Source organism: Pelodiscus sinensis, chromosome 28 (assembly GCF_049634645.1).
Source record: "Pelodiscus sinensis isolate JC-2024 chromosome 28, ASM4963464v1, whole genome shotgun sequence".
Classification (NCBI taxonomy): domain Eukaryota; kingdom Metazoa; phylum Chordata; order Testudines; family Trionychidae; genus Pelodiscus; species Pelodiscus sinensis.
The window spans coordinates 1,247,460-1,272,927 of NC_134738.1; the positions used below are offsets into that span (position 1 = coordinate 1,247,460).

General features: G+C 45.4%; 1 protein-coding gene across 1 annotated transcript in view; it reads left to right on the forward strand.

Moving 5' to 3' along the window:
- Positions 1 to 13,725, forward strand: part of ANTXR1 (ANTXR cell adhesion molecule 1) — a 216,801-nt gene extending 203,076 nt beyond the window's left edge. The window contains exon 18 of the mRNA XM_006119107.4: positions 6,285 to 13,725. Within this exon, the coding sequence (XP_006119169.2) occupies positions 6,285 to 6,539 (255 nt within the window). The 3' untranslated portion in view covers positions 6,540 to 13,725. The remainder of the gene's footprint in view (positions 1 to 6,284) is intronic.
- Positions 13,726 to 25,468: the final 11,743 nt, after the last annotated feature.

The following is a 25,468-nucleotide window of genomic DNA, read 5'->3' on the forward strand; positions in this document are numbered from 1 at the left end:
AGTGGGGACGGGAGAAGGGCACTCTGAGGAAGAGGCAGGGTGGCTGTGGAACCGTCTGGGGCTGCGCTCCTGGCCCCCAGCCATGGGGCCCGATCAGCACAGCAGTGTCTCCCACCAGGGTGTCTCTCCATTCCAGCTTACGGAGATGTTCCCGCACTAGTGCTGGCCAAGTAGCAGTGTGCCCGTGGCTGTGTGAGGGATTAGTCTGTGTCTAGTGCCAGGGCAGGGTCTGTGCTCAGGGCTAAGCCCCTCCCATCGTTTGTGCCACCACGGCTTCACTCTGTCGAATGCTAGTGTGGGTGCAAGTGCATTACGCTACCGGCTTGGGCCACAGAAAACCCCTTCGGCTGCGTCTACACTGTAGAGCTAGGGGTGGGCTTCCCAGCTTGCACAGACACACTCACACTTCCTCACATCAGGCTAACACACCAAAAATACTAATGTGGCCATGGCAGCACAAGCATTATTGCTAGCCGCCCTGAATACAAATCCCCCTGAGCCCTTTGAATATGGATCATGGCACTGTACAGTCTTAGGCTGTGTCTAGACTGCATCCCTTTTCCGTAAAAGGGATGCAAATTAGACACGTCGCAATTGCAAATGAAGCGGGGATTTAAATCCCCTCCTCCGCTTCATTTGCATAAACATGGCTGCCGCTTTTTTCCGGCTCGGAGCTTTGCCGGAAAAAAGCACCAGTCTAGACGGGGATTTTTCAGAAAATAAAGCCTTTTCCGAAAGATCCCTTATTCCTCTTAAAATAAGAACCCATCCCAGTGCTTCCCCACCCTCCTAGGGAAATAGTTTTTCCTAATGTCCAACCTAGACCTCCCCCACTGCCACTTGAGCCCATTGCTCCTTGTTCTGCATCCGTCACTACTGAGAACAGCCTCTCTCCCTCTTAGGTCACTCTGCACCTTATTCCTACTCTCCAGCATCTCTACCTCTACCCCAGCTCAATGTCATCCACGAACTTGCTGAGGGTGCAACCCATCCCCTCATCCAGTTAATTAATAAAGACGTTGAACAAACCCGGCCCCAGACCCGACCCTTGCGGTGCTCTGCTTGATACTGACTGCCAGCCAGACCTGGCAAACCCAGCCTGCTACTGCAACTGCAACTGCCCAGGCTACCATGGCTCCACTGCTATTTTAGCATGCTAGCTCACTGAAAGCAGGCACTGCATTTGTATATGCAAGCTGGGAGTCACACACCTGGCTCCCAGCATTACTGTCACCCTAATGACAATGCAGTGCGGAAACATAGCTCCTTTCATACAGTGACGATGCAGTGCCCATCTGAACAGATGTTAATACAGGCATGTTAATGGGACCTGGTGTAAAACACTCCCTATGGATTGATGACTCAGTCCACAGGATCCCCCCAGTCTAGTAGAGCCAAGGTACTGCACCGCTGACTTCAGCAGGGAGCTGGGGTGTTCCAAGACCCTAGCAGGCTTCACCAGTCTCTTAGCAGCAGCTGGCCATTACAGCCCTGATGTGGTGTGGCTCAGCCCAGCATGTTTATCATCCATGCCCAAGACACTGTCTGTAATGCCGTTCCCTTAGATGACTGCCGTAAGCTGCGGGCTGTGCAGGTAGAGCCCTGCACATCCATGGCTATCTGCTTTATATCTCTGGGTATCTTCAGCTCATTATTGTAGAATTGTAGTTAGAACCCTGCAAATTTGTGGATATCTGCTTTATATCTGCATCCACGGGTATGAATGCAGATATCTGTTTCATATCCATGGGGATCTGCATCCGCATCCGCATCCATAGGTTTCAGTACAGATATCTGCTTTAAACCCACAGGTATCTGTATTCACATCTACAGGTGTGAATGCAGATATCTGCTTTGTAACAGCATCCGCAGGTGTTAGTGCAGATATCTGCTTTATATCAGCGGGTATCTGGATCTACATCCATGGCTGTGAATGCAGATATCTGCTTTATAATCACAGGGATCCGTATCCACATCCACAAGTGTAAATGCAGGTATCTGCTTTATATCCACGGGGATCCGTATCCACATCCGCGGGTGTCCGTGCAGATATCCGCCGCTCATTTTTGCAGATACAGAGGCAGAGGTGGATACAGATTTTGTATCTGCGCAGGGCTCTACGTGCAGGGTATTTTATAATCCAAAAGCAGAATCTACTTTCCTCTGCTGCTCCTATAAGATTCAGACAGATGTTTCTTAATATCCACCAAGAATGATGATCTCATTAGCAGTGCATTTCCATAGACCCTTCCATCAGGCCCCTCCCCGCAGCCTGCACAGCCCATTAAACCCTATCGTGCAGCCTTTCCAGCCTGCCCTCGGAGCAGGGGGAGGGAGGAAATGGAACATTTCGTTTCTGATTCATTAGTGGTGCATGTACGTCCACCTACCCACTGGAAGGCATCGGAATTAGAGAGACAAACACAACTGCTGAAAGAAAGACACACCATCTGGCTGCCTGTGCCAAAGCAACAAATCAAGCAATTACCACCCAATCAGCTTGATTGCCAGGGGTGCTAAGTACCCACTCCTCCCATTGGACCAGACTGTCCCCGTGGCAACGTGGCACCAGGAATGATTGAATGTCTCAGTTTCATCTGGTAGCATTCCCCTTGTGTAAAGGATTTGCAAAGGTGCAGGGCCCAGAGATGAGATCCAGTTGCAGATCGAAAAACAGTCCATTAGCATTTTAAGAATGCAAAGCATGCGGAGTGGAGGGACTTATCAGCAATGTGACGTGATGGTATGGATGAGCTGCTCATAATCCTCTATTACAGATTACTTGTCTGTAAAATGGGTATGATAAATCTGCCCCGTGGCACAGAGAGAGTTCAGAACTCCTCCACGCACTGGAACTACCTCCATCTGCCTGGGGGCATTCTTCCATTTGGCATTTTCACCAGCACTAATATTGATTTTTTAAAAGGAAAGAGGAAAACACAGAAAAGCAAAACTCCCCCCGAGCTCCCCCATCCTTGCATACCAACCCCCGAAATGGAAAACAAACTCTGGGCTCAGAAACCCTCCAGTGTCTTTGTGCATGAGTTCATAGCTGGAAGAAGGAGCCTGTAATACAATCACTTGGATTCTGACAGTAGAGAATTCAATGTGGGATCTTTCACAGGTGGAAATTATTAGAAAAAGCTAAACAGCTTAGAGGGCAAAGGTTTTGTTTAAAATACATAACAAACTGTAACTTAGCACCATTTTCATAGCAGAGCTAAAAACGCTTTTTTTGGCTTCGCCTCAGCAGCAGGCCAAGACATTCTATTAACAGTTTGTCTCTTTTAGGAAGGACACGATACAAGCAACTAGCTTGGGTAAATACTACTCCCTCTCCTGTCTGGCGCAGGTCATGAGTGAAGGGTAGATGCAGGATGCAAAATCCAGATTTCAAGCATGGGGGAGGGGCTGGAGGGACCCGGGTAAAGTTCCAACCTAGAAGCCGGAAAGGGGGAGTATGAACCATTGTTGCCAGCTCTTGAAATAGTGACTCCCAAATAAATATTTCAAAATAGCACGTCTACACAACGGGGAAACCTTGAAATTAGTCCGAGGCAGACTCCCTTAATGTGAACACACTACCTCGACTTCGAGATCCAGGAGGCACTGGGGAGTAATTACTTTGAATTGCAATATGATGGGGACTAATTTAGCTATAACTATGCAAGAGAGAGATCTTGGAGTCACTCTCTGAAAACATCCACTCGGTGTGCAGCGGCAGTCAAAAAAGCAAATAGAATCTTGGTTCACCCACATCTTGAATACTGCGTACAGATGTGGTTGCCTCATCTCAAAAAAGACATACTGGCATTGGGAAAGGTTCAGAAAAGGGCAACAAAATTGATTAGGGGTCTGGAATGGGTCATAGATGAGGAGGGATTAAAAAGACTGGGTCTTTTCAGCCTAGAAAAGAGACTAAGGGGTGGATATGATCGAGGTCTATAAAATTGTGACTGGTGTGGAAAAAATGAATAAGGAAAAGTTATTTATTTGCTCCCATAACATACGAACTAGGGGTCACCAAATGAAATTAATAGGTATCAGGTTTAAGCAAACAAAAGGAAGTTTTTCTTCACACAGAGCTCAGTCGGTCTGTGAAACTCCTTGCCAGAGGATGTTGTGAATACCAGACTTTAACAGGGTTCAAGAAAGAACTAGATAAATTCATGGAGGATATTTCCTTCAATGTTTATTAGCCAAGATGGGTAGAAATGGTGTCCCTGGCCTCTATCAGAGGCTGGGAATGTGTGACAGGAACGGGATTACTTGATGATTCCCTGTTCTGTTCACTCTATCTGAGGTATCTGGTATCGGCCACTGTCGGCAGACAGGACATTGGGCTAGATGGATCTTTGGTCTGACCCAGTAGGGTCGTTCTTACGTTCTTATGTTGACTCTGAGGAGTAGCTGTTTCGAAATAGCAGCAGTCAAGCATCCATACTACCACTATTTTGAAATAACTATTTTGAAATAAATGCTATTCCTCGTGGAAAGCAGGAATTATTATTTCGAAATAATCAGTCTGTTATTTTGAAATAACGCGCTTGGTAGTGTGGACTCTCCACTTGTTATTTCAAAATAAGGGGAGTTATTTTGAAATAACTCCCTAGTGTAGACCAGGGCCCACACCTGCCACACATAACAAAATGTATTCCATGCATAGATGGAAAAAATTAGAGGGAACATTGCCTGCTACCCATGGCCTTTAGCACGTGGGTGTACAGGTGTGGTGGAGGGGGGATACATTTCTAGCAAGATCTGATAGCTGGATCTGGCTGTCGCTCTCACAGCTATCTTCCTTATGAATTACGTTTTAAGGGAATTCTTACTGGAGTTATCAGTCCACAGCTGAATAGTTGCATTGATTATTTCCTATCCTTTGACTGTGTTGGGAAACAGCACACTTGAGGGCATGAAACTGTAGCAGCATCTTTGCGGTATTTTAATAGGGCTGCATCTATTTTCATAGGGTATGTCTACACTGCATGGCTATTTCAAAATAAGCAATTCCAGAATAGTTATTCCAAAATAGCTTATTTCAAAATAGAACATTTACTCTGCAGGGAAGTCTCAAAATTAGTCAGAGACAGGCTCCCCTAATGTAGACGCGTTACCTCAATTTAGAGCCTCAGGAGGCACTAGGGAGGAATAACTTAGAATGGCCCTGGGGAGGGGCTATTTTGAAATAGCAGCAGTGGCGCGGCTACACACGTCTTATTTCAAAATAGCTAATTCGGAATAGGCGTTATTCCTCATAGAATGAGGTTTACAGATTTCGGAATAAGTCGTCTGTTATTTCGAAATTATTTCAAAATAATGGATTGGCCATGTAGACGCTCAGATTGTTATTTTGAAATAACACTAGTTATCTCAAAATAACGGTGCAGTGTAGATACACCCATAGAGGACAAGTGTGATCCTAGGATTGCAGTGGCCAGGCACACACCTGGACAACTAGAATGTTAGCACAGATGATCATAAGGCTAACTGTCCTGAGGGGCTCCAGATTAGCAGATAAATCTGCGCATCTGGATACCCAGACATAGTCATCGGTATATCCAGGGTTGGTCTTGCCAAGCTCTGTGGCAATGGGCTGGTTGTTGTGGAAGGAACAGTTCATGCTCCTCCAATACAAAGCCAGAGGATTCCTGTGCCAGGCTGGCATTCTAACCAATGGTGGCTCAGACCCCACTGACATTCTTGTCTAAGGACCTACCAAATCCACGCTCAAGGAACATGTGCCATGGATTGTGAAATCAGGTCTCCCCTGCTAAATCTGCTCTTTTGTGGACTTTCACTCAATACTGTAAGGTAAAAGTATGCCCTTCCTTTTGTGTCGCTGCTGGTGATGGCAGAGCCTCCAGGGCCGGCCACCCAGCCAGCAGCCGCTGCTTTCCAGACGTGACTCCATCTGGGGTTTCTCTGAACAGTCCAGCAAGAGTTGCATTGGGTTGAGCAGCTTTTGACTCCATCTGGGCCCCCAGACAAATACACGTGGACAGCTGGCTTGTGAGTAGGACACTGCAAAGGCCAGCATGGTCCTCCGCTGTTACATCGTTGGCAGCTGTGTTCCTGCTGAGCACTTGGGCGGCCACGCAGGAGAGATTCAAATGCTGTCCCACTGATTAGCAGAGCGCCCACAGCTGGCAGCTGTCGGTGGCATGTGTTTCTAAGGGTGGTGCACATCCATACATGTAACAAAATGTATTCCACATGCAGCAGGAGCAAATTAGAAGGAACATTGATCTCCATGCTCAGTAACCTTTTTGTTTCTCTTCTAGGGCCGCTGTATCAATTTCACCCGAGTGAAGAATGCAGAGGCACTGCCGAAATACCCCCTCAACAACGCATACCCACCCTCCTCGCCGCCTCCTGCCCCGATCTACAACCCTCCGCCCCCTGCCCCGATCTACACCCCACCTCCTCCCACCCCATCCCCATCATCCACTCTCCCTCCACTCCCCCCACCTCCCCAGGCTCCTGCTCCCAACCGAGCCCCTCCTCCCTCCAGGCCCCCACCTCGCCCTTCTGTCTAGGGGCTCAGTCTCGTCCCTCTCTCTTCCAGAAGCATTCGGAGGCCTCTGTCAGCAGCACTGTAACAAACCTGTCTGGGGGGAGGGTTATAGGAGGCCTTTACATTCTGAAATAGGTGACAATAGAACAAACCACTTGCTAGTCTGTTAATCTGTCTCTGTATAATCCCATAATGCATCAGTGTCCTCCAGCCAGCAACGAGAAAAAAGCCAGGGGCCTGCAAAAATGATGCCACTGCAGAAACCTAATTCACTAATGTGGCGTTAGCAGGGCCCTTACCCCTCCTGCCCTCTGTGGCTTCCCACGGGGATCCCGGAAGAAACTGGACATTTCTTAGCTCTTAGAAAATCCAGAAACCACGGGGCCATCTTCCGCAGCGAACGGCACAGCTGAAAGCTCCCGCAGACCATGTGGACATCACCATAGGCTCCTTTGCCACCACTGCGTGAGTTCTCTTCTTGTTGCAGTGCTTCAGATTAATGGGAAAATGGCTTATCTCTCCCATGTCTGCAAACAGCAGGATAACGTCATGAGGAGTGTTAGACTCTTGAGTTTTAATCTGAAAAAAAGCAGCCTTCCCAATGGACTTTGTTTTGGAGAAGGAACGGGGCCCTCTTCGTTCAGTTCCCAGGAGGGTGCTGGAGTAGGTGTCTGGTGTAGGGATTTGTGGATGCTGTTATGCGGAAGGGTGGGTGGACGAGGCTGAAGCGCCATCAGAAACACGAATCACCTGTAATAATTTTTAAAAATAACCCACCGGAGGGCTCCAGCCCCACACCTGAAGACAAAGAGTTAGTGAAAGTTCAAAGTTCAATCATCAGGCCATAGGGGTCTGGAAACCACTGAGCAAAGGAAAGAAGGCTGAAAGAAGAGGCCTTACACTGCGTGTAGGCTAACTGCTCTCTGACGAGCATGGCAGAGTAATTCAGGGACCATTTCCATTTCCAAACAAAGGTTTCTGAAACAGCTGAAGTACGAACAAGTGGTTGCTTCTATTAATGGTTTTTCAAAAACTGCAGCCCCCCGAGGCTTCTTAAATCCTGTTATTGCCACCAGGTCACATAATATCAGCGCCGCTTTTTCGGTTATGGCTCACCTCCTTCTGCACTACCAGCTTCTCTGCTGGGATTTGTTTTTCCCCTTTGCTGAATCAGCAGCAGGCGTCTCCCGGATACTTTGCGCAAGGGGCGCTGTGCAGCTACGTCTTCTTCTGGTCACTTTCATTACCAGTCTCATGCACAAAGCTGCCCTAGATGGGAATCAGGCTTCCAAGAAATGCACTGGCTGCATTTCTCCATGTTTTCTCCTCTTGTTTTCCGGTGGGATCTCCCCATAGTTTACAATACTGCCCTATGTACACGTTTTAACCAATAGTAAATTTCCTGATCACCTGCCTTTGTAAACACAGTGATAGAAATAGTCAGTGTTAAAATCAAACCTCCACCTCCTTAGTTTACTTTTACAGTCATCTGTATTATGCAATGGCCCCCCTAGAAATCATATTTGTAGCTAAGTTCTATAACGATCTAAGGGCTTTCATATTCATATCATGTAGTTGGTTTTGACCAGATAGAGAGATGCATTTGCCAAATAGTTACCGCAGTGCTGCTGGAAATATGACTTCTCTGGAGGAAGAGGCTGTACAAGAAAGAGGGACAGAGCAGATACAAAGATAAAGACCCAGTCAAGGAACAAACTGGGATATCTTTCAGCAGGGACCTTTATTAATAGTCCCCTTCTATCAGGCTCAGCTTCAGTCCAGTGTCTTTTGTGTCATATGAACAAATTGACTTGGTGTGGGGACCACAATGACCCATGTAAGGGCTGCCGGCTGTAAAAGGCCAACGTGGCCACCATCACAACTGTTTTGTCTGCAGGCAGCACAGAGCAGTCCCCGCTATGAGCAGACATGGCACTTTTGACATTCCCTGAGTTGGTTGCTACTCAGCATGTAGCAAGTAGAGGCCGGGCTCAGTTCAACAAGATGATTTTAGGGTTGTCCAGTGGGACTGGAAATCTTGGGAAGTCCTGACAAAAGTTTGGTTGGACTTCCTATTGGGATGAATGCCATCTAATGAAATAGCTGAAGATGGAAAGTGTAATAACTGGGAATAGTGTAATACTGTCCTGCGGGATTGCTAGGTAGTTCTCTTAATGGTACAGAAAAGTTTGGGAAGAAGATTATTGCTTAACCAAATGACATTAAGATTTTTTTTACTGTAAACTAGTAAATTAGAACAACTGCTAGCAAAAAATATATGGGTTTAATATCCTAGGACTAAAAGCAATGTTTGCAGAGTCCTATAAAAATTCTTTGCCACAATTTAACAGGGAAAAAAACCACAAACTTAAACAGAGTAAAAGAAAAGTGTCGATCAGGCCTGAAAAAAATAATTGTAATGTATCCCTGAACTCCAGTCTTTCTCATGGGTAAAATACAAACTCCAAATTGTTGTTGTATATATTGTTATTGCATGCTTACCATATGTTAGATGGGAGCATTTCCTATCCAGTGTGGATAAAAGAACATTTTTCAAGTTGTAGTAAATTATTATAAAGCCAATGATATTTCATGGCACGTTATTGTATCAAGCTGTGCTTGTTGTATTTTTGTTCTTTATGTTCCTGTTGCTTTTTATAAATGTACAAATATTTCCTGTAGTGACGAGTGCCTGCTTTGCATAGCATTAATTGAAGTACAAGGACTGTGGGCTGTACATTCCCCTGGATCCACTTACTCGGGGTCATGCACTTGGATCTAGAGTAGTGTATGGCCATACTGCAGTGAGTATGTGTAGAAACACTTAGCGATAAGCAAATGCCTGTTTTTATTAACTGATTATTAGCCAGTTATTTGCTAGACATTGAACATTCAGGAACACTCTGGACATAGAATCAGAGTGCTCATGGGTAGTGTTCCCTGTAAACTGTGCTCTTATGTGGCTGCTCAGGAGAAATTCAAATGTCGCCCTCAGCTAGATTTGTGTTTCTACTGTTGGTGCACATTCGTTCATGTCTCAGTGCGCATAAAAATTACTCCGCACGTGGATGGAAAAGATTAGAGGGAGCATTGCCCCCAGGCAAGTTATGTGTTTTCAGTATACTCTGACCATGTAAAATGTACTCCGCAAAACCAGAGTCAAGGCTGGCTAGCAGAATATATTCTCCTCCTGTGTTGCATTTAAAATCAACATATGTTTGCACAGTCATGCAGGTTTGGGGCCTGGTGCTGAAGCAAGGAGGTCAGCTGGAGTTCTGCCATTGACGTCAGCAGGCACAGCATCACGGCCACATTTTCTGGGGCTGAAATAGATGCATGTACTAAATTGACAGGGGCACGGCAGAAATGCTGATGTTTGTGCCTGCATGCAGATGCCCACTTGTGTGTTCTGAAGGGACTTTCAGCAGGTGCAAACTATCGAAGCGCAGTGTTCTGTGCAAACACGTACGGGCCTTTTCAAATGTCTGGCCCTATCTTTCCAAAACTCTGAACTAACCTTTCCCAAAGGGGAGACGGTTTCTCATAGCGCAGGGTCTTTCATCTGTAACAAACAGCTTTGAAGGTAGAGGCTGGCGCACAGGTTGCAGGAGGGAAAGGTTTAAAGAAAGCATCGGGAAGTCAGTCTGTGAGCATGTGGCTGGAATGCTAGCTCCAGTTTCAGCATCTTTGTAAATAGTTCTCCTAATAAAGGGCCAGTTTTAATTTGACAAACATGGAGTCCTTTTATGTATTATCCAGCATGTGGTACTTGAAACATAATCTAGCAGACAAATGCATAACAAGATTCAATGGCAACAAGCTGAGACTAGACAAATTCGAACTAAAATTAAGACACACATTGTTCACAGTTAGGGTAATTAACCATCAGAACAGTTTGCTGAGGGAGAAGGTAGATTCTCCCTCACTAGAAGCCTCTAAATCAAAATGGGATGCCTTTCCTAAAGTTATGCTGTAGCTCAACCAGAAATGAGAGGCTCAATGTAGAAGTGATCAAGTGACATTTGACTGCCTGTGTTATGCAGGAGATCAGACCGGATGATTGGACAGGTCCTCATGTGGCCGTAGAAACTGGCTACATCTACACTGCTGTTTTTTTGCGGCAGAAAATATGCAAATTGTGCTGGCATTTGCATATCTTCTGCTGATCCTTTTTGTGGAAGAGGTTTTGCCACTAAAAAGCCCCATGTAGATGGGGCCATTTGTCGGGGAAAAAACCTTTTGTGCAAGATCCTGTAAACCTCAGATTTTGGGGAATGAAGGATCTTGCACAAAAGGGGTATTTTCCAACAAAGGGCCCCATCTTCACGGGGATTTTTAGCGGCAAAACTTCTTCCACAAAAAGGATCAGCAGAAGATATGCAAATGCCAGCGTGATTTGCAAATGTGAGCATGATTTGCATATCTTCTGCTGCAAGAAAACGGAAGTGTAGACATAGCCCCTGTGTCTCTATGAAAGATCAGTGTATCTGCTCTCATCTCTGAATTTTCTTGTATTGCAGTCATATGAAGAGAGAGAAGGGAATAACTAAGGTATTGGGGGTGGAGAGAGAGAGAGGAGGTGTGGGAAGTAAAGGCATCTTTGGTAAAACCAGAAGTTGAATTAAAAATTAAGACCAAAAGGAGATATCTTCAGCTGGTGTAAACCATATGCCCCAACTGACTTCTGTCCTGATTGGCATCAGCTGAGGATTGGGCCCAAATGCCATCAAACTTGTGTTCCTAAGCGGCTTGACATGGTGGGTCAACACTGCAGCACTCCCGTCGACTCAGCGCGCTCTCCCATCAACTCCAGTGTTCCACCAGGATGAGAAGAGTAGCGGGAGTTGACAGGAGAGCAGCCCGCCGGGTAGAAGACACTGCAGTGAGTACAGTGACTGAAGCTGAGCACAGTATGTTAAATCGACAGGGGAGAGGGGTGTAGTATAGACTAGGCCAAAGTCTGTAGACTAGGCTCCCATGTTTATATTTGGGCACCTTAACAGAAGCGAGCAGAGCTGCCAAGGCGCTAAGTCCCGGCCGACCTCACTGAAATGAAGGGGAGCCACAAGTGCTGGGCTCTTTTGAAAAAACATCAGATTCCTTTGGTTGAGGTGCTGAAATATGGAGTTAGGTGCCTAGCAGAGAACAGTGATTGGCAAGAGAAGCTGGAGAAATTCAGACTGGTGGTCAGGTGGGAATTCATAATGGTGAGAGTAATGAACAGGGAGGGCAATTTACAGAGAAGATAATTAACCAGTGGACCAACATACCAAGGGTTGGGGAGAATTCTCCATCCAGGCTGGCTGTTTCTGTCCACGATCTGCTGTAGGAGTCGTTTTGGGGAAGTTTTGGCTTGTGTTATGGAGAAGGTTGGACTAGATAATCACAGTGGTTTTATTGGAATCTATGAATCTAGGGACTTGACTACTTTTGAAACACTAGAGTGGCACTTCCTAGGCACGTCCATCCCTGTAGGTAATTCACCTCCCAGAGAGGCAGGAGCTAGGCTGACTGGAAAATTCTTCTGTCACCTGGCTCTGTCTGCGCTGGGCTAGATTGATTTAGCCACATTGCTGGGGGGGGGGAGGGGATTTCTGACACACCGGAGCAGCATTCCCTTTAAGCTGGGCACTTGTGCAGCCCCTCAGGAGAGATTCAAATGCTGCCCAGCTGAATAGCAAAGCGCCCACCGCTAGGTTTGTGTCTTACTGGTGGTGCACATTCAGAGCCGCCCCTGGGATTTGTGGGGCCCTAGGCAGTACTATTAAACTGGTGCCCTATGCCCACCGGCAGCTGTGGGGAGCAGAGGAAATGATTCTTTAGAGAGGTGATTTTATGATCTTCAGCACCACACTCAGGAAAGTATTTGAATCCAATTTTAAACGAAGGTCCTGTTGAGTAACATGATACATTCAGAAACTGCCAATACACGTGTGTGGTTGGCAAATGTCTGTTAAAAGGTTCCCTTACCGCTTGGATGGCTCTTTCACAGGCTCAGTATCTGCTAATAGCTCTGGGAGGGTTTTTTCATTTTTAACTAGTTCCTCTCTGGAGGAAGGAGAGCCATAGGAAGAGGCGAGCAGGGGGACATTAAGACCCAGTGGTGACCCAGATTTTCAGGTGCCCTACTCAGCTTCATATTCTGTGTATGGGCAAAGACCTCTCTGTGCACATTTGCACATGCCTTGGTGTACAGAGAATCATTTATTCCTCACATGGATAGAAAAGACTAGAGAGAGCATTGCGCCTGAGTAATGTGGCTAAGTCAGCCTAGCTTTGTAGTATTGACCAAACTTATAAAACTTTAGGCAACCAGGTTTGAGAACATTGCTCATAATTTGACATTGCATTCCGGCATCAATTAACGCTATGCAAACAAGGTCGAATGAACTGGTGTATTGTATATGGACCCTATGTATCCTCTCCCTATAGAACTTCCCTGTTGTCCTTATTACAGGGCTGTCATTCTAAGCTAGCCACTTGAAGGCAAAAGTTCAGTAAAGAACATGAGGAAAGGAAGGAAGGAGCTGAATGGTGAAACATCTGCCCTGTAGTTTCAACAGGAATTAGGTTTTCATTTTTGTATCATTTTTACCACTTGCACATGCACAAATAGAGAAGTGACAGAATTGGTCTTGATAGCGATGTACAGCTCTGAGCGATTTGCTGTGAATAGGTCACTCGTGCCATAATCGTATATTACTCCTTAGTCATGTACATTTGTATATTCGATGCTCTCTGTCAATCTGTCCCACCGCCTGAAATGAATAAGCAGCAGCGTTTGGCAACGGCTACACACATTTCAAAAGGCAGAAAAGTTACCAGCTGCTGCTGGCTGTAATTTGAATCCTCATGTTCAAATTAGCCTTGTGAGCTTCCAAATTCTCCTACTGCTCCACATTGTGTCAAAGCATGTTCTGTCATCGTCCCGATTACGGGAGTTGGGGTGGGCTGTCTAGTTTCTTTGAGAGCCAGTGGTGTATGAGCCGAGAATGCTGTTAATAGCTGAGGCTTATGCAGCAGTGAGAAGGAAATAGGCTTCCTATTTTCATATTGACTTTAGTGTTGAGATCTCAGGACTGGTTGGAAGAAGACTGTTTAGCCAGGTTTCACTGATGATGTTCCACTCCCTGTGTTTGTTTCATGTGTCATTTGTTAAACTACTCTTGCTGATCTTGATGTTATTATTAAAGAACCACACTAATTCATGCCTGCTTCCGTATGTTTTATTTACTAGATAAAAGTGAACACACTGGGAGAAAAGCAGGAGAATGTGCTCCAAGTGAAACTGCCCTTCACTGGGTATGGGATACCTGTGCTCTGCTGTTGTGGGTTTCTAATAGCTGTCATTGTGTAAGCACAAAGGGGTTTGTCTGCAGATACCAAATCCACACTGACATGTCAGACTGCACTTGCTAAACACTGGCCCTCCCTTTTGGTATTCATTCTACTCCTTTCACCACCATTAACCTACTAGGATTTTGATGTGGGTAGAATATTTCCTTCCATGGGAGAAATGAAAGGAGACTAAGGAAGGTGAATGCATAAACAGCAGGACCAAGGGCCCAATTCAGCAAAGCAATTAAGCAGAGCTTAAATTCAAAGATGTTTGTGAGACTAGTTGACCTCAATGAGTTTGTCTGCACTGACCATGAAAGTGGGTTTGCGTACCCACTCTATGTCTGTACTACAAAGAAACGTTAGAAACTGCAATTTGTGTATCTTTTCCTGCTTTTCTTCCAAAAGAGTCTTTTCCAACATTTGGCCTGTGTACACGGGGCCAAATGTCGGGAAAAAACTCTCTTTTGGAACATTCCTTCTTCCTCGTAGAATGAGATTTACAGGGATGCTGAAAAAACACATCTACTTTTCTGAATTTTTTTTCAGGATAACAGACGCATTCCTTGGACACAGCAGATCTTCAGTGTAGACATAGACTATAGCTTAAATCAAGCTAACATGGGTAAGATTGATTAACAGGTTTGGGACCCATCACAAAGGTATGAATAAAGACATTACCTGGCTAGCACCCTACCTTCCACATCCTAATGTATTTTAAGTCATGGGTCCTTAAGAGCAATGTGCATCTTCTCTAGTAGCTTCATGTAACATAAACACTCTAATTCATTATTTTTTCTCTTCCTTCTCGCTCCTCTTCCCCCCCTTACCCTATTTATTTTGTAACTGCTGCTAGACTATTCATTTATTTTTAAGTTTTTTTACTTACAGACTAACTCAGAAGCTATTGATAGTGTAGACATGATAGTACAGACGCCAACAACCCAAGTATGTACCAGGATCTCTGGCAGGATTCAGGCAGCTAATCTGTGCTAAAGCCCAGGCCAACTTTGTCTACAATACAATTGGATATCTGTCCTCCCTAAAGTTAGTGCAGGCAAACCACAGTCACACCTCCACTCACTGTAGACATCCCCAAATGTGAAGTAGGCAATGTGTCAATGTGTACTGAGGAACTGAAACCCTCCTTGCACACAGTGTGTGAAAGGGGGCTTGCAAATGGACAAGCTGCAGTGTTCTTTGGGAAGCTGGGTGAACCAGGCTGCTACCCCTTAGCACCCTGACAGGCCCTCTCCCATCTTCTGGGCATGGCTGCCAGGAGGCCTCTCCAGCCGTGCGGATCAACACCCAAGCCCAGGGCACTGCAGCCACCGCCTGGTCCTCGGCGAGTTGCTCCAAATCCTGGGGGCTTCTCTGACTCTGGGGCTCCACAAGAGAGCTGAGAGGTGCACACTCCATGCAGAGAGGGAGAGCAGGTTCGTTTACCCAAGTGCTCCCTGTGATAGACCCCCCCCCCCCCCCCCCCGTGCTTTGTGAAAATTGGTTGATGTATAACTCAAAGATGCTTTTTAACCTCTCAATTTTAATGTTACAATCTGCGGGATTTTTTAGGGGTATGTCTAGACTGTATCCCTCTGTCAGCAAAGGGATGCAGATTAGGCAGGTTGATATTGCAAATGAGGCAGGCATTTAAATATCCCACACCTAATTTGCATTAAAATGGCTGCCACATTTTGCCAACTCAGCACTTTGTCGGCAAAAAGTGGCAGTCTAGAAGGGGATCTGTCGAGAAAGAAAGCCTTTTTCGACAGATCCCTTATGCCTCCTGCAAGGAGATTTACAGGATCTGTCAAAAAAAGGCTTTCTTTCTCGACAGATCCCCCTCTACACCGCTGCTTTTTGCCGACAAAGTGCTGAGTTGGCAAAACGCAGTGACTATTTTTATGCAAATTAGGCACGGGATATTTAAATCCCTGCCTCATTTGCAATGTCGACCAGCCTAATCTGCATCCCTCTGCCGACAGAGGGATGAAGTCTAGACATACCCTTTCAGTCATGAGTGTTGAAGTTCTTTGGAAAAGAAACACAGTGATTAGTCCCCCTTTAAACGTTTGCCAGTTCTTTAAATAGTTCAAGCATTCTCCACAGCAAGCAGAGGAAACTTGGGAGTGTTCCACATAGGAAAATAACTTTATCTACTTGTGGGAGGCAAAACTGGCGAGGTTTGAAAGGGCATCCTTCGTAAATGGAAGACATCAAAGATAACGACCAAGGAAAGCCCTGTTCTGGCTGCTAATCACTAGAAATATTTTGGGCTCTGCTGATACAAAGGACAGTCCTGTTTCCATCTGCAGATTGAAATTCCCTGGGCTTTTTCCCTTAGATTACTCTGGTTAGCTCATGGGAGCAGATGAAAGGAAAATGCTAGTCTTTTCCAAGCTGGGGCCTTTGCAGATGACTATGGGGTGCATTTCATGAGAGACAGCCTGGCACTTTTTACTGAAGGACTCTGATGGGTTTGCAAACAAGGAGGTGTCATGACCATGAGATATGGGCAACAGCCTGGGGACTAAGGGGTTAACTGTACCTATCCAGGTATCTGCTTTGCCAATAGAAATGCAGATACGGATTTCAAACTGAGACAAAGGGATTTGGGGGGTTTTCCTTCCTTTGTCTCTGGGCAGTATTTCTCTCCAGATACTGAGGGAGACAGACACATCTCCCTCTCCAAGAAAAGACTCTTCACTATATGTAAGTAGGGTAAAGTTTAGATAACAACATTAGGTTTTATTGGTTTATGGTCTGGGAATGGGAATCTGATGTCTGTGCATTTACAAATGGGGTTTTCTTTCCATTGTTAACTAAGTTTTGGCCCATGGTGGAATTCCCCAGGGCTACGTCTAGACTGGCAGGATTTTCCAGAAATGCTTTTAATGGAAAAGTTTTCTGTTGAAAGCATTTTCGGAAAAGAGCGTCTAGATTGGCATGGACACTTTTCCGCAAAAGCACTTTTTGTGGAAAAGCGTCCGTGGCCAATCTAGATGCGCTTTTCCGCAAAAAAGCCCCAATCGCCATTTTCGCGATCGGGGCTTTTTTGCGCAAAACAAATCTGAAGGGACTTTTGCCCGAACGGGAGCAGCATAGTATTTCCTCAAAAAGCACTGATTTCTTACAGTAGGAAGTCAATGCTTTTGTGGAAATTCAAGCGGCCAGTGTAGACAGCTGGCAAGTTTTTCCAGAAAAGCGGCTGATTTTCCGGAAAAACTGGCCAGGCTAGACACAGCCCCATGAGTCTATTAATGTGGTGACTTTTCCATCTAGTCATTATGCTTCTAACAGGAGTATTGTGGTGATAATAAAAGTTCTTTCTCTTTTATTAACCTGGTATTGGTTAATGTTTTTGTGTCCTGGTTTTACTTTGGGGCTGAGATTTCCCAGGTGATCTCCTTCCTGGTTTCCTTATCATTACTTGGGTGGTGGCAGCGGATTTTTATCCCCAAAATCTAGCTTTTTAAGATATTGGGGGGAAGCTTTATACCAAAGCCTGGAGATAAGGTTTTGGGGTACTTTTGTGGGCCCTCACTTCTGCATTTATCGTGTCAGAGTGGGGATTAGGCCTTGACAGAGGGTCTCGGTCCATTCGAAAAATGGGTAAAGTTAAATTAATGGCCCAAAGGTTACCCCATGAAGGAACCAGAGGATAGACTTTGGGTTCTTTCTCCAATCTGTAGGCTGTACTTTCTTTAATCAAAAACTCAAAGAAGAACATGATCTAAACATAGAGCAACACACACCAGAGCTTGTGTGTGATGCTGTTGTCACCTCTCTGCTGAGCAGTAACTGATACCATGGCCAAGCAAGTCTGTTTCCTTCTGGAGGAGAAATTGAAGACACCAGTCCTGGAACAGCGGTGTTCACAAACAGCACACAGGCAATTCTTTCTTTCGGGGATCTCAGTCCACAGCCCAGTTCCCAGAGCAGCTCTGTCCCATAAATTGACTCTTAAATTAGCGAGATTAAGGCACACTCCCTTGCCATTTGCCAGAGCTTTCCATCCTCTTCCAAAGAACCCACCTCATGCGGCTAACAACACAGCATTCCTTGAAAGACAGAACTTGTAGGACTACGTGTCCTGGCACCGTCTGGTGACTCCTGCCATAACAATACATATGAGTCTCCCTGGTTTTCTGCAGCAGGGCTAGAGCCACGTGTTTCTCATTATCAGCTGCGAGGACCAACACTCTGTGTATTTACAATGGATGGCCACAGCGGGAGGGAATATTGGCCATAAAGGCTATTTCAGGGGTGTTATTCGGAGGGGTGCTCTAGCCTTTCATGTGTGTTTGTTTTGCTTTGTGCTTCCATTTGGGCTCCCTACCAGTTGGCGCTTCTATTGGATGAAATATCCCTTTTCGCCGCTGCTTTTGTCCGTGGAGGTTGGCTCAGCGCAGGCCTCTCTGCAGCTCACCTAATAAAAATGAGCCTAGAGCTTTCCCTGGACTCCGAGCTGTTTGGCAACATGGGGGCTTCCAGGCATCAGGTTCCACTCCCAGTGCTGTGTAGGGTCAGCAGTGCTGCAAAAAAGGAGTCGGCTCTTCGAACCTTTCCAGCTATGACAGGACGCAGAAGCACCTGGGTTGAGAGAGAACCTGGGCTCAGTCTGACAGAGACAGGAGCCAAACAATTCACCTCTGCGTGGCTCTTCCCCCGCCAAGTTCTCAGCATTTTCTCTCCCGGCTGGTTTCAGAGCAGGAAGGTTGCCCCTGCTATGAACACCAATGTCAGGGGAAAGCTAAATATGCCAGAGAAGTGTGAAAGCCATTTTTCGAGTGACGCTCAGAAAGCCAGGCCTCGGGGCCATCCAATGGGAAACGCATCATTGGTTTTCTCGTAGACCTCTTCTATCTTACTGGGACAGTTGTTGGAGAAGAACAGGCTTCAAATGTTCCAGACACTGCTACAGTTTCATAGACAGAGCAGGCATTATACTAAGGTCTTGTCTACTTGGGGAAGTTACTGCAAAATAAACTAGGGTTTGGATTTGAGTGCAAAAGCTTCAAATAGCACAGTTCTTATACTGCATGATTGGCTTGTCTACATGAAAATTTATTCCAGAGCAACTCTATGTGTGGCTGTTCTTGTTCTGAAATAGAGACACTTCAAAATAAGGGGTTTATAATCAGGAATAATTAATCTGCAGTATAATCCCCATTTTACTGATGGAGAAACTGAGGCAACCTACCCCCAAGGTTTCACAGGAGGCCTGTGGCAGAGCAGAAAATGAACTCCCATCTCAGGACTGCCAGACTAGTTTCTCTAACCACTGGACCTTCCTCCCCTCGGGTTTGGCGTCACTGTGGGTATGTCTACACTAGCTCATTAATTCAAGCTAGGTAGGCAAATCAGGCAACTGGAGTTGCAAATGAAGCCCAGGATTTAAATATCTCGGGCTTCATTTGCATGTTCCCGTCTGGCCGCCTTTTTTAAATCCCCTTTAGTTTGAACGAACTGCCCGTGGCTACACGCGGCAGTTTAAAGTTAATCCGAACAAGTCCTTAGTTCTGATTAACTGTTACACCTCATTCCACGAGGAGTAACAGGTAATCTGAACTAAGAACTTAGTTCGGATTAACTTTAAACTGCCGCGTGTAGCCACGGGCAGTTCGTTCGAACTAAGGGGGATTTAAAAATGGCGGCCGGATGGGAACATGCAAATAAAGCATGTTATTTGCAACTCCAGTTGCCTGATTTGCCTACCTAGCTTGAATTAATGATCTAGTGTAGACATACCCTGGGAGTTTTGTTTGCTTACGGACTGCAAGATTTGGTCTTTGCTTTGTTTCCCTTTTGCCTCCATGATTTACCAAAAGCATGTGGCTGAAACGCCATATTTTGGTAGAGGCCAGATGCTGGTTCCCCCAGAGCAGTGATCTAACCTACTGGGCCCATCGAAGGTTCTCACAACATAAACATTAAGCAAATCGAAACCAGACTGGAATAAGGAAAGCGTAAGGGAGGCATGAATTGCTGGGAAGTAGTCAGAGACTAATTGCTTGACTCAATGGGTTAACCACTGACTTGCATCAGAACTGTAGGCAGAGATGTTGTTAGTGTGGGGAACCTTTAATATGTCCATGTTAGCAGGAAATGTTAAGAGTTTACTAATCTCCATTTAAAGGGAGAACCACAATCTGGCAAACTCAGATCATTTCTCTGCCCATCCACCCATTAGCAGGACCACCATGAAGACCAAGGACAACAAACCTAAACAGTCATCCCACACAAATGCCGGCACACCAGGAAAATCTTCCAACTCCCTCAAGCGGCAGCAGTGAGCGGAATGCTGGACTTTCGAGAGATTGTGGCTTTCTGAGCTTGATACAAAGAGTTGTGTATGTTGGCATGTGTGCGAGCCAAGGCTTGCAAGTTGCTCCTGTAGTCCAAGCAAAATGCAGGACAATGTAGCACTTTAAAGACTAACAAGATGGTTTATTAGATGATGAGCTTTCGTGGGCCAGACCCACTTCCTCAGATCAACTGTAGTCCAGTTGCTGGATGTGATGTAGCGCAGCAGCTCTGACGTAGCTTTAATCCACTGAAAGTGTGAACCCAATCAGCAGTGAGGTCTATTTTTCATTCTGCCACTGGCCTGCTGGTTATTTTCTGCCTCTCTGCTTTTCTGCCCATCTGTAAAATGGGGATAATAATATTGCTCTCCTTTTAAAGTGCTTTATGATCTAAGGGGAGAAAGTGGTGTATAAGAGCTTGGCATTATTATTAGGGCTTTATTCCTGAGATTTAATTTTATACTTCTTTACTACACTTTATTTTCCAGTTTCTTGGGTAAATTAATTCATTATTAATGGGATTATCTAAATGCCAAGTTGCACCAGTTGTGACTTCAGATGTGACTTTTTAAAAACCGGTTTAAGGCTGCATGGACACTTTTCCTCTAAACCAGGAATTCTTCAGATTAGCGTAAATCAGTTGCGCTTATCAAATGGGGAAACTATTGACAAATAAGCTAGGGTGTGAATTTCAAGTGCTCCCAATGTGGACATGCTTATTCTGCAGGAAGGCTTGATCACTGGGTCAGGCGTAGCTGGGTCAGGTGTGAAAGAACCACACCCCTGACTGACCAAACGATGGCAGTAGCTATGCTATACTGATGGACCAGCAGGGTAAGTAAGATCATTCCAAGAGGGGGTGTTTCTACACTCACAGCCAGATCCCTGCCTAGTGTCAGTTGCATCTTCTCTACATGTTGCCCAAGGCTGTGTTTACACTGCGCCCCGTTGGCAGCAGCTTGGGAATTCATGGCTACGCACTGGAAAAGCCAGCTGGGTCCATGTCCAGTCTGTGTAGCTGAATGTGCTAGTGAAAGGCTCTGGTGGTGGGGGGCGGAGTGGAGGAGACCCAGTGTAGGTGAGTAGAGAGCCGTGTGGGGTATGAACCCGAGTACGTAGCCACACTTTTCAGATGTGCCCTTCCTTGCTCAAGCCACATCTCCCTATCTATGCTGCTCTTTATACCCACGCTGGGGGAGACCCACGTGGGCACGCTGGCAAAGAAATTTGCAGCATGCATCTAAGTGCCTGCCTGTGGTTTCACTTAATCTGTTTGCAGGGAAATTATGCCTTCAGCTGCAGTGTAGCCTGACCTAGACCATCAGTAGCTCCCCTCCAGAGTCTGCAATCTAAACAGACAAGACAGATGAAGAAATCCAGACCTGTGCAGGAAGGGCCAGATCCAGTCTTTCCATTGATGTCTTTGGACTTTTGAATTTGATTGCGGCATCAGCCCAGGGGAACATTCTCTCAGTTTTTTTAGTGGCTCCCACTCAGCCTTTGAACTGAGCTTTGCAAGTGGAATAATGCAGCCTCTTTCCTAGGGGCTCAGGCAAGTGGGAAAAATTAATCACCCAGAACTGCTCCAAAGGCAAAAGCTTTCCACACCTTTGTGGAGTGCTGGCTTGGCCAGACTTTACACAGCTGAGTTAGTGGGTCGGGTGTCACATACATGGTGTGTAATATATTTCCCCTCCAGTCACAGTGGAAAACCACACGACTTCTTATCTCCACCCGTCTCACCAGGATGAAGCTATCGCTCTAACAGCAAGCAGCTTCAGTAACTAAAAGGCTGGCACCAGCTTTTCTGATGAGGATTTGGGCACCTCCCAGCCTGCATAGAACCTTTCACCCAGGGTCACAATTCACCCAGGTCAATCGTCCCCGTGAGCAAGAAGGGAAAACGGCAAAATAGAGACAATGAATTTCAGGAAGGCAGATTTTAGCAAACTCAGAGAGCTGGTAGGTAAGGTCCCATGAGAATCAAGACTAAAAGGAAAAACAACTGCACAGAGTTGGCAGTTTTTTAAAGGGACTTTATTAAGGGCCCAAAAGCAAACTATTCCACTGTGTCGGAAAGATAGAATGTACGGCAAAAGACCGCCTTGGCTTAGCCAGGAGATCTTGCAAGATCTAAAAATCAAAAAGGAGTCATATAAAAATGAAAACTAGGTCAAATTACAAAGGATGAATATAAGCAAACAACACATGTATGCAGGGGCAAGATTAGGAAGACAAAGGTACAAAATGAGCTCAAACTAGCTACAGACATTAAGGGTAATAAGAAGACATTCTACAAATCTATTAGAAGCAAGAAAAAGACAGGATAGGTTCATAGCTCAGTGAAGAGGGAGAAACAATAACAGGAAACTTGGAAATGGCAGAGGTGCTTAATAATGTCTTTGTTTCAGTTTTCACCAAGAAGTTTGATGGTGATGGGATGCCTAACATAGTGAATGCTAGTGGAAATGGACGTAGGTTTAGAAATTAAAATAAAAATAGAACAAGTTAAAATTACTTAGAAAAGTTAGATATCTTCAAGTCACCAGGGCCTGATGAAATGCATCCTAAAATACTCAAGGAGCTGATAGAGGAGGTATCTGAGCCTTTAGCTATCATCTTTGAAAAATCATGGAAGACAGGAGAGATTCCAGAAGACTGGAAAAAGGCAAATCTAGTGCCAATCTATAAAAAGGGAAATGAGAACAACCCAGGAAACCACAGACCAGGAAACTGTGTCAGGGAAGATAATGGAGCAAATAATTAAGAAATTCATCTGCAAACATCTTACAGTGTTCCCACTGAACTGGGTGGCAGCACAGCTTCACAGGTGATTAATCAGCCCCACCCAGTAATTCAGCTCCACACAAGAGAGAGGTAATTAATGGTTCAGTCATGCTGGAAGGGCCTAATAAGTGGAGTTCCACAGGGGTCTGTTGTGAGACTGGTTGGCTGCGTCTAGACTGGCAAGTTTTTCTGCAAAAGCAGCTGCTTTTGTGGAAAAACTTGCAAGCTGTCTACACTGGCCTCTTGAATTTCCACAAGAACACTGACAATCTCATGTAAGATTGTCAGTGTTCTTGAGGAAATGCTATGCTGCTCCCGTTCAGGCAAAAGCCCTTTTCCGGAAATGATTTTGCGCTAAAGGGCCAGTGGAGACAGCTGAAAACTGTTTTGCGCAAAAAAGCCCAGATGGCGAAAATGGCGATCGGGGCTTTCTTGCGCAAAACCATGTCTAGATTGGCACGGACGCTTTTCCGCAAAAAGTGCTTTTGCGGAAAAGCGTCCGTGCCACTCTAGATGCTCTTTTCCGCAAATGCTTTTAACAGAAAACTTTTCCGTTAAAAGCATTTGCAGAAAATCATGCCAGTCTAGACGTAGCTGTTCTGTTCAATATTTTCATCAACTATTAGATGACAGCATAGAGAGTACTACTATTAAGCATGCAGTTTATATCAAGCTGGGAGGGGTTGCAAGTGGTTTGGAGGATAGAGTCATAATTCCAAATGATCTGGACAAACTGGAAAAATGGTCTGAGGTAAATAGGATGAAGTGTAATAAGGACAAATGCAAAGTGCTCCCTCCACATAGGAAGGAACAATCAGTTTCACACATACAGAATGGGAAGTGACTGTCTAGGAAGGAGTACTGAAGAAAGGGATCACAGTGGATTTAGGGGTCATAGTGGATCACAAGCAGTGTGACACTGTTGCAAAAAAAGCAAACATGATTCTGGGCTGCATTAACAGTAGTATTGTGAGTCAGACCTGAGAAGACATTCTTTCGCTGTACTCTGCACTGATTAGGCCTCAATGGGAGTATTGTGTCCAGCAGCACATTTCCAGAAAGATGTAGAGAAATAGGAGAAGATCCCAAGAAGAGCAACAAAAATGATTCAAGGTCTAGAAAACATGACCTACAAGGGAAGACTGAAAGAATTGGGCTTGTTTAGTTTGGAAAGAAGAAGACTGAGAGGGGACATGATAGCAGTTTTCAAGCATCTAAAAGGGTGTTACAAGGAGGAGGGAGAAAAATTGTTCTCCTTGGCCGCTGATGACAGGAAAAGAAGCAATGGGCTTAAATTGAAGCAAGGGAGGTTTAGGTTGGACATTAGGAAAAAGTTCCTTCCTATCAGGGTGGTTAAACACTGGAATAAGTTGCCTTGGGAGGTTGTGGAATCTCCATCACTGGAGATATTTAAGAGCAGGTTGGACAGACATCTATCAGGGATGATGTAGACAGTGCTTGTTCCTGCCATGAGGGCAAGGGACTGGACTCGAAGACCTCTCAAGGTCCCTTCCAGTTCTAGTGCTCTATGATTCTAAGGGCTCACAGCTTATTTGTGCTGACTGACAGCACTCCCATGCTAAGGTTGGGTACCCCTAGGGGGCAGTGTACTGGAAAGCATTTCAAGCTATCACTTTAAAATTGGGAGAGGTTGCTGATCACAGGAGGGCCCTGCAGGGAAGCATGTGATCTGGGCCTTCAAAAAGACGATCAGTCTGCTTTGTGTGTCTCTCGCGGGCTGTGGTGTGTAGACATCGAAATTCAAAGGGAGAGATGAGTTCTGTTGGAAGGGTGTAAATGTTCCCCTTCCCCATTACTGTATGTGTGATGTGAATATAACTACTGGCAGCTCTCATGGTAGCTGGTATTTTCTTAAAACCTCAGCTCCTGGGGTCAGGTGACTGTGTGGAATTTCTGCTTTCAGTTTTAACAAGGACATTTTAGTCCCATTTTAGACACTGTCAGCTGACGGTCAGGGCACTGTGTGTGTGTGTGTGTGTGTGCTGAGAAAAGGTTTAACGTCCGTGACTTTACTGCTAGGACTGGGATCCCGTCGCAGAGGGCAGCCAACAGGCTAACAGACACCCCTTTTTATAGGAAGAGCTTATTACACCTCAGATTTTTAGCTGCTAAAATACAGGATCCCTTCGCAGCGGGCAGTCTAGGGAAGACTGAGAGATGCCCCAACGGATCTGTCACCTGGGAGTGACACGATCCAAATGCCCAAGCTCTTCCTATACCTGTCCCTTATGACCAGCTGAAGTTCTTTTAAACTGTGCTTGGTTCTGTTACAGCAACTGAAGGAGTCAGGTTAAAAACTTAAACAGTTACAAGTTTATTAAAAAGACTTATAAAAGCATATGGTTGCAATGGCTATTGCTCTCTTTCTTAACTGCTAGCAAATATAGATCTTAAAAATGGTTACAAAGAAAATAAAGATAGAAAATAGAAATAATGGTACCAAGTGACAGCTTAATCTTTAAAGAGCTCTAAGTCTATGTGTACACTTAAGACAAAG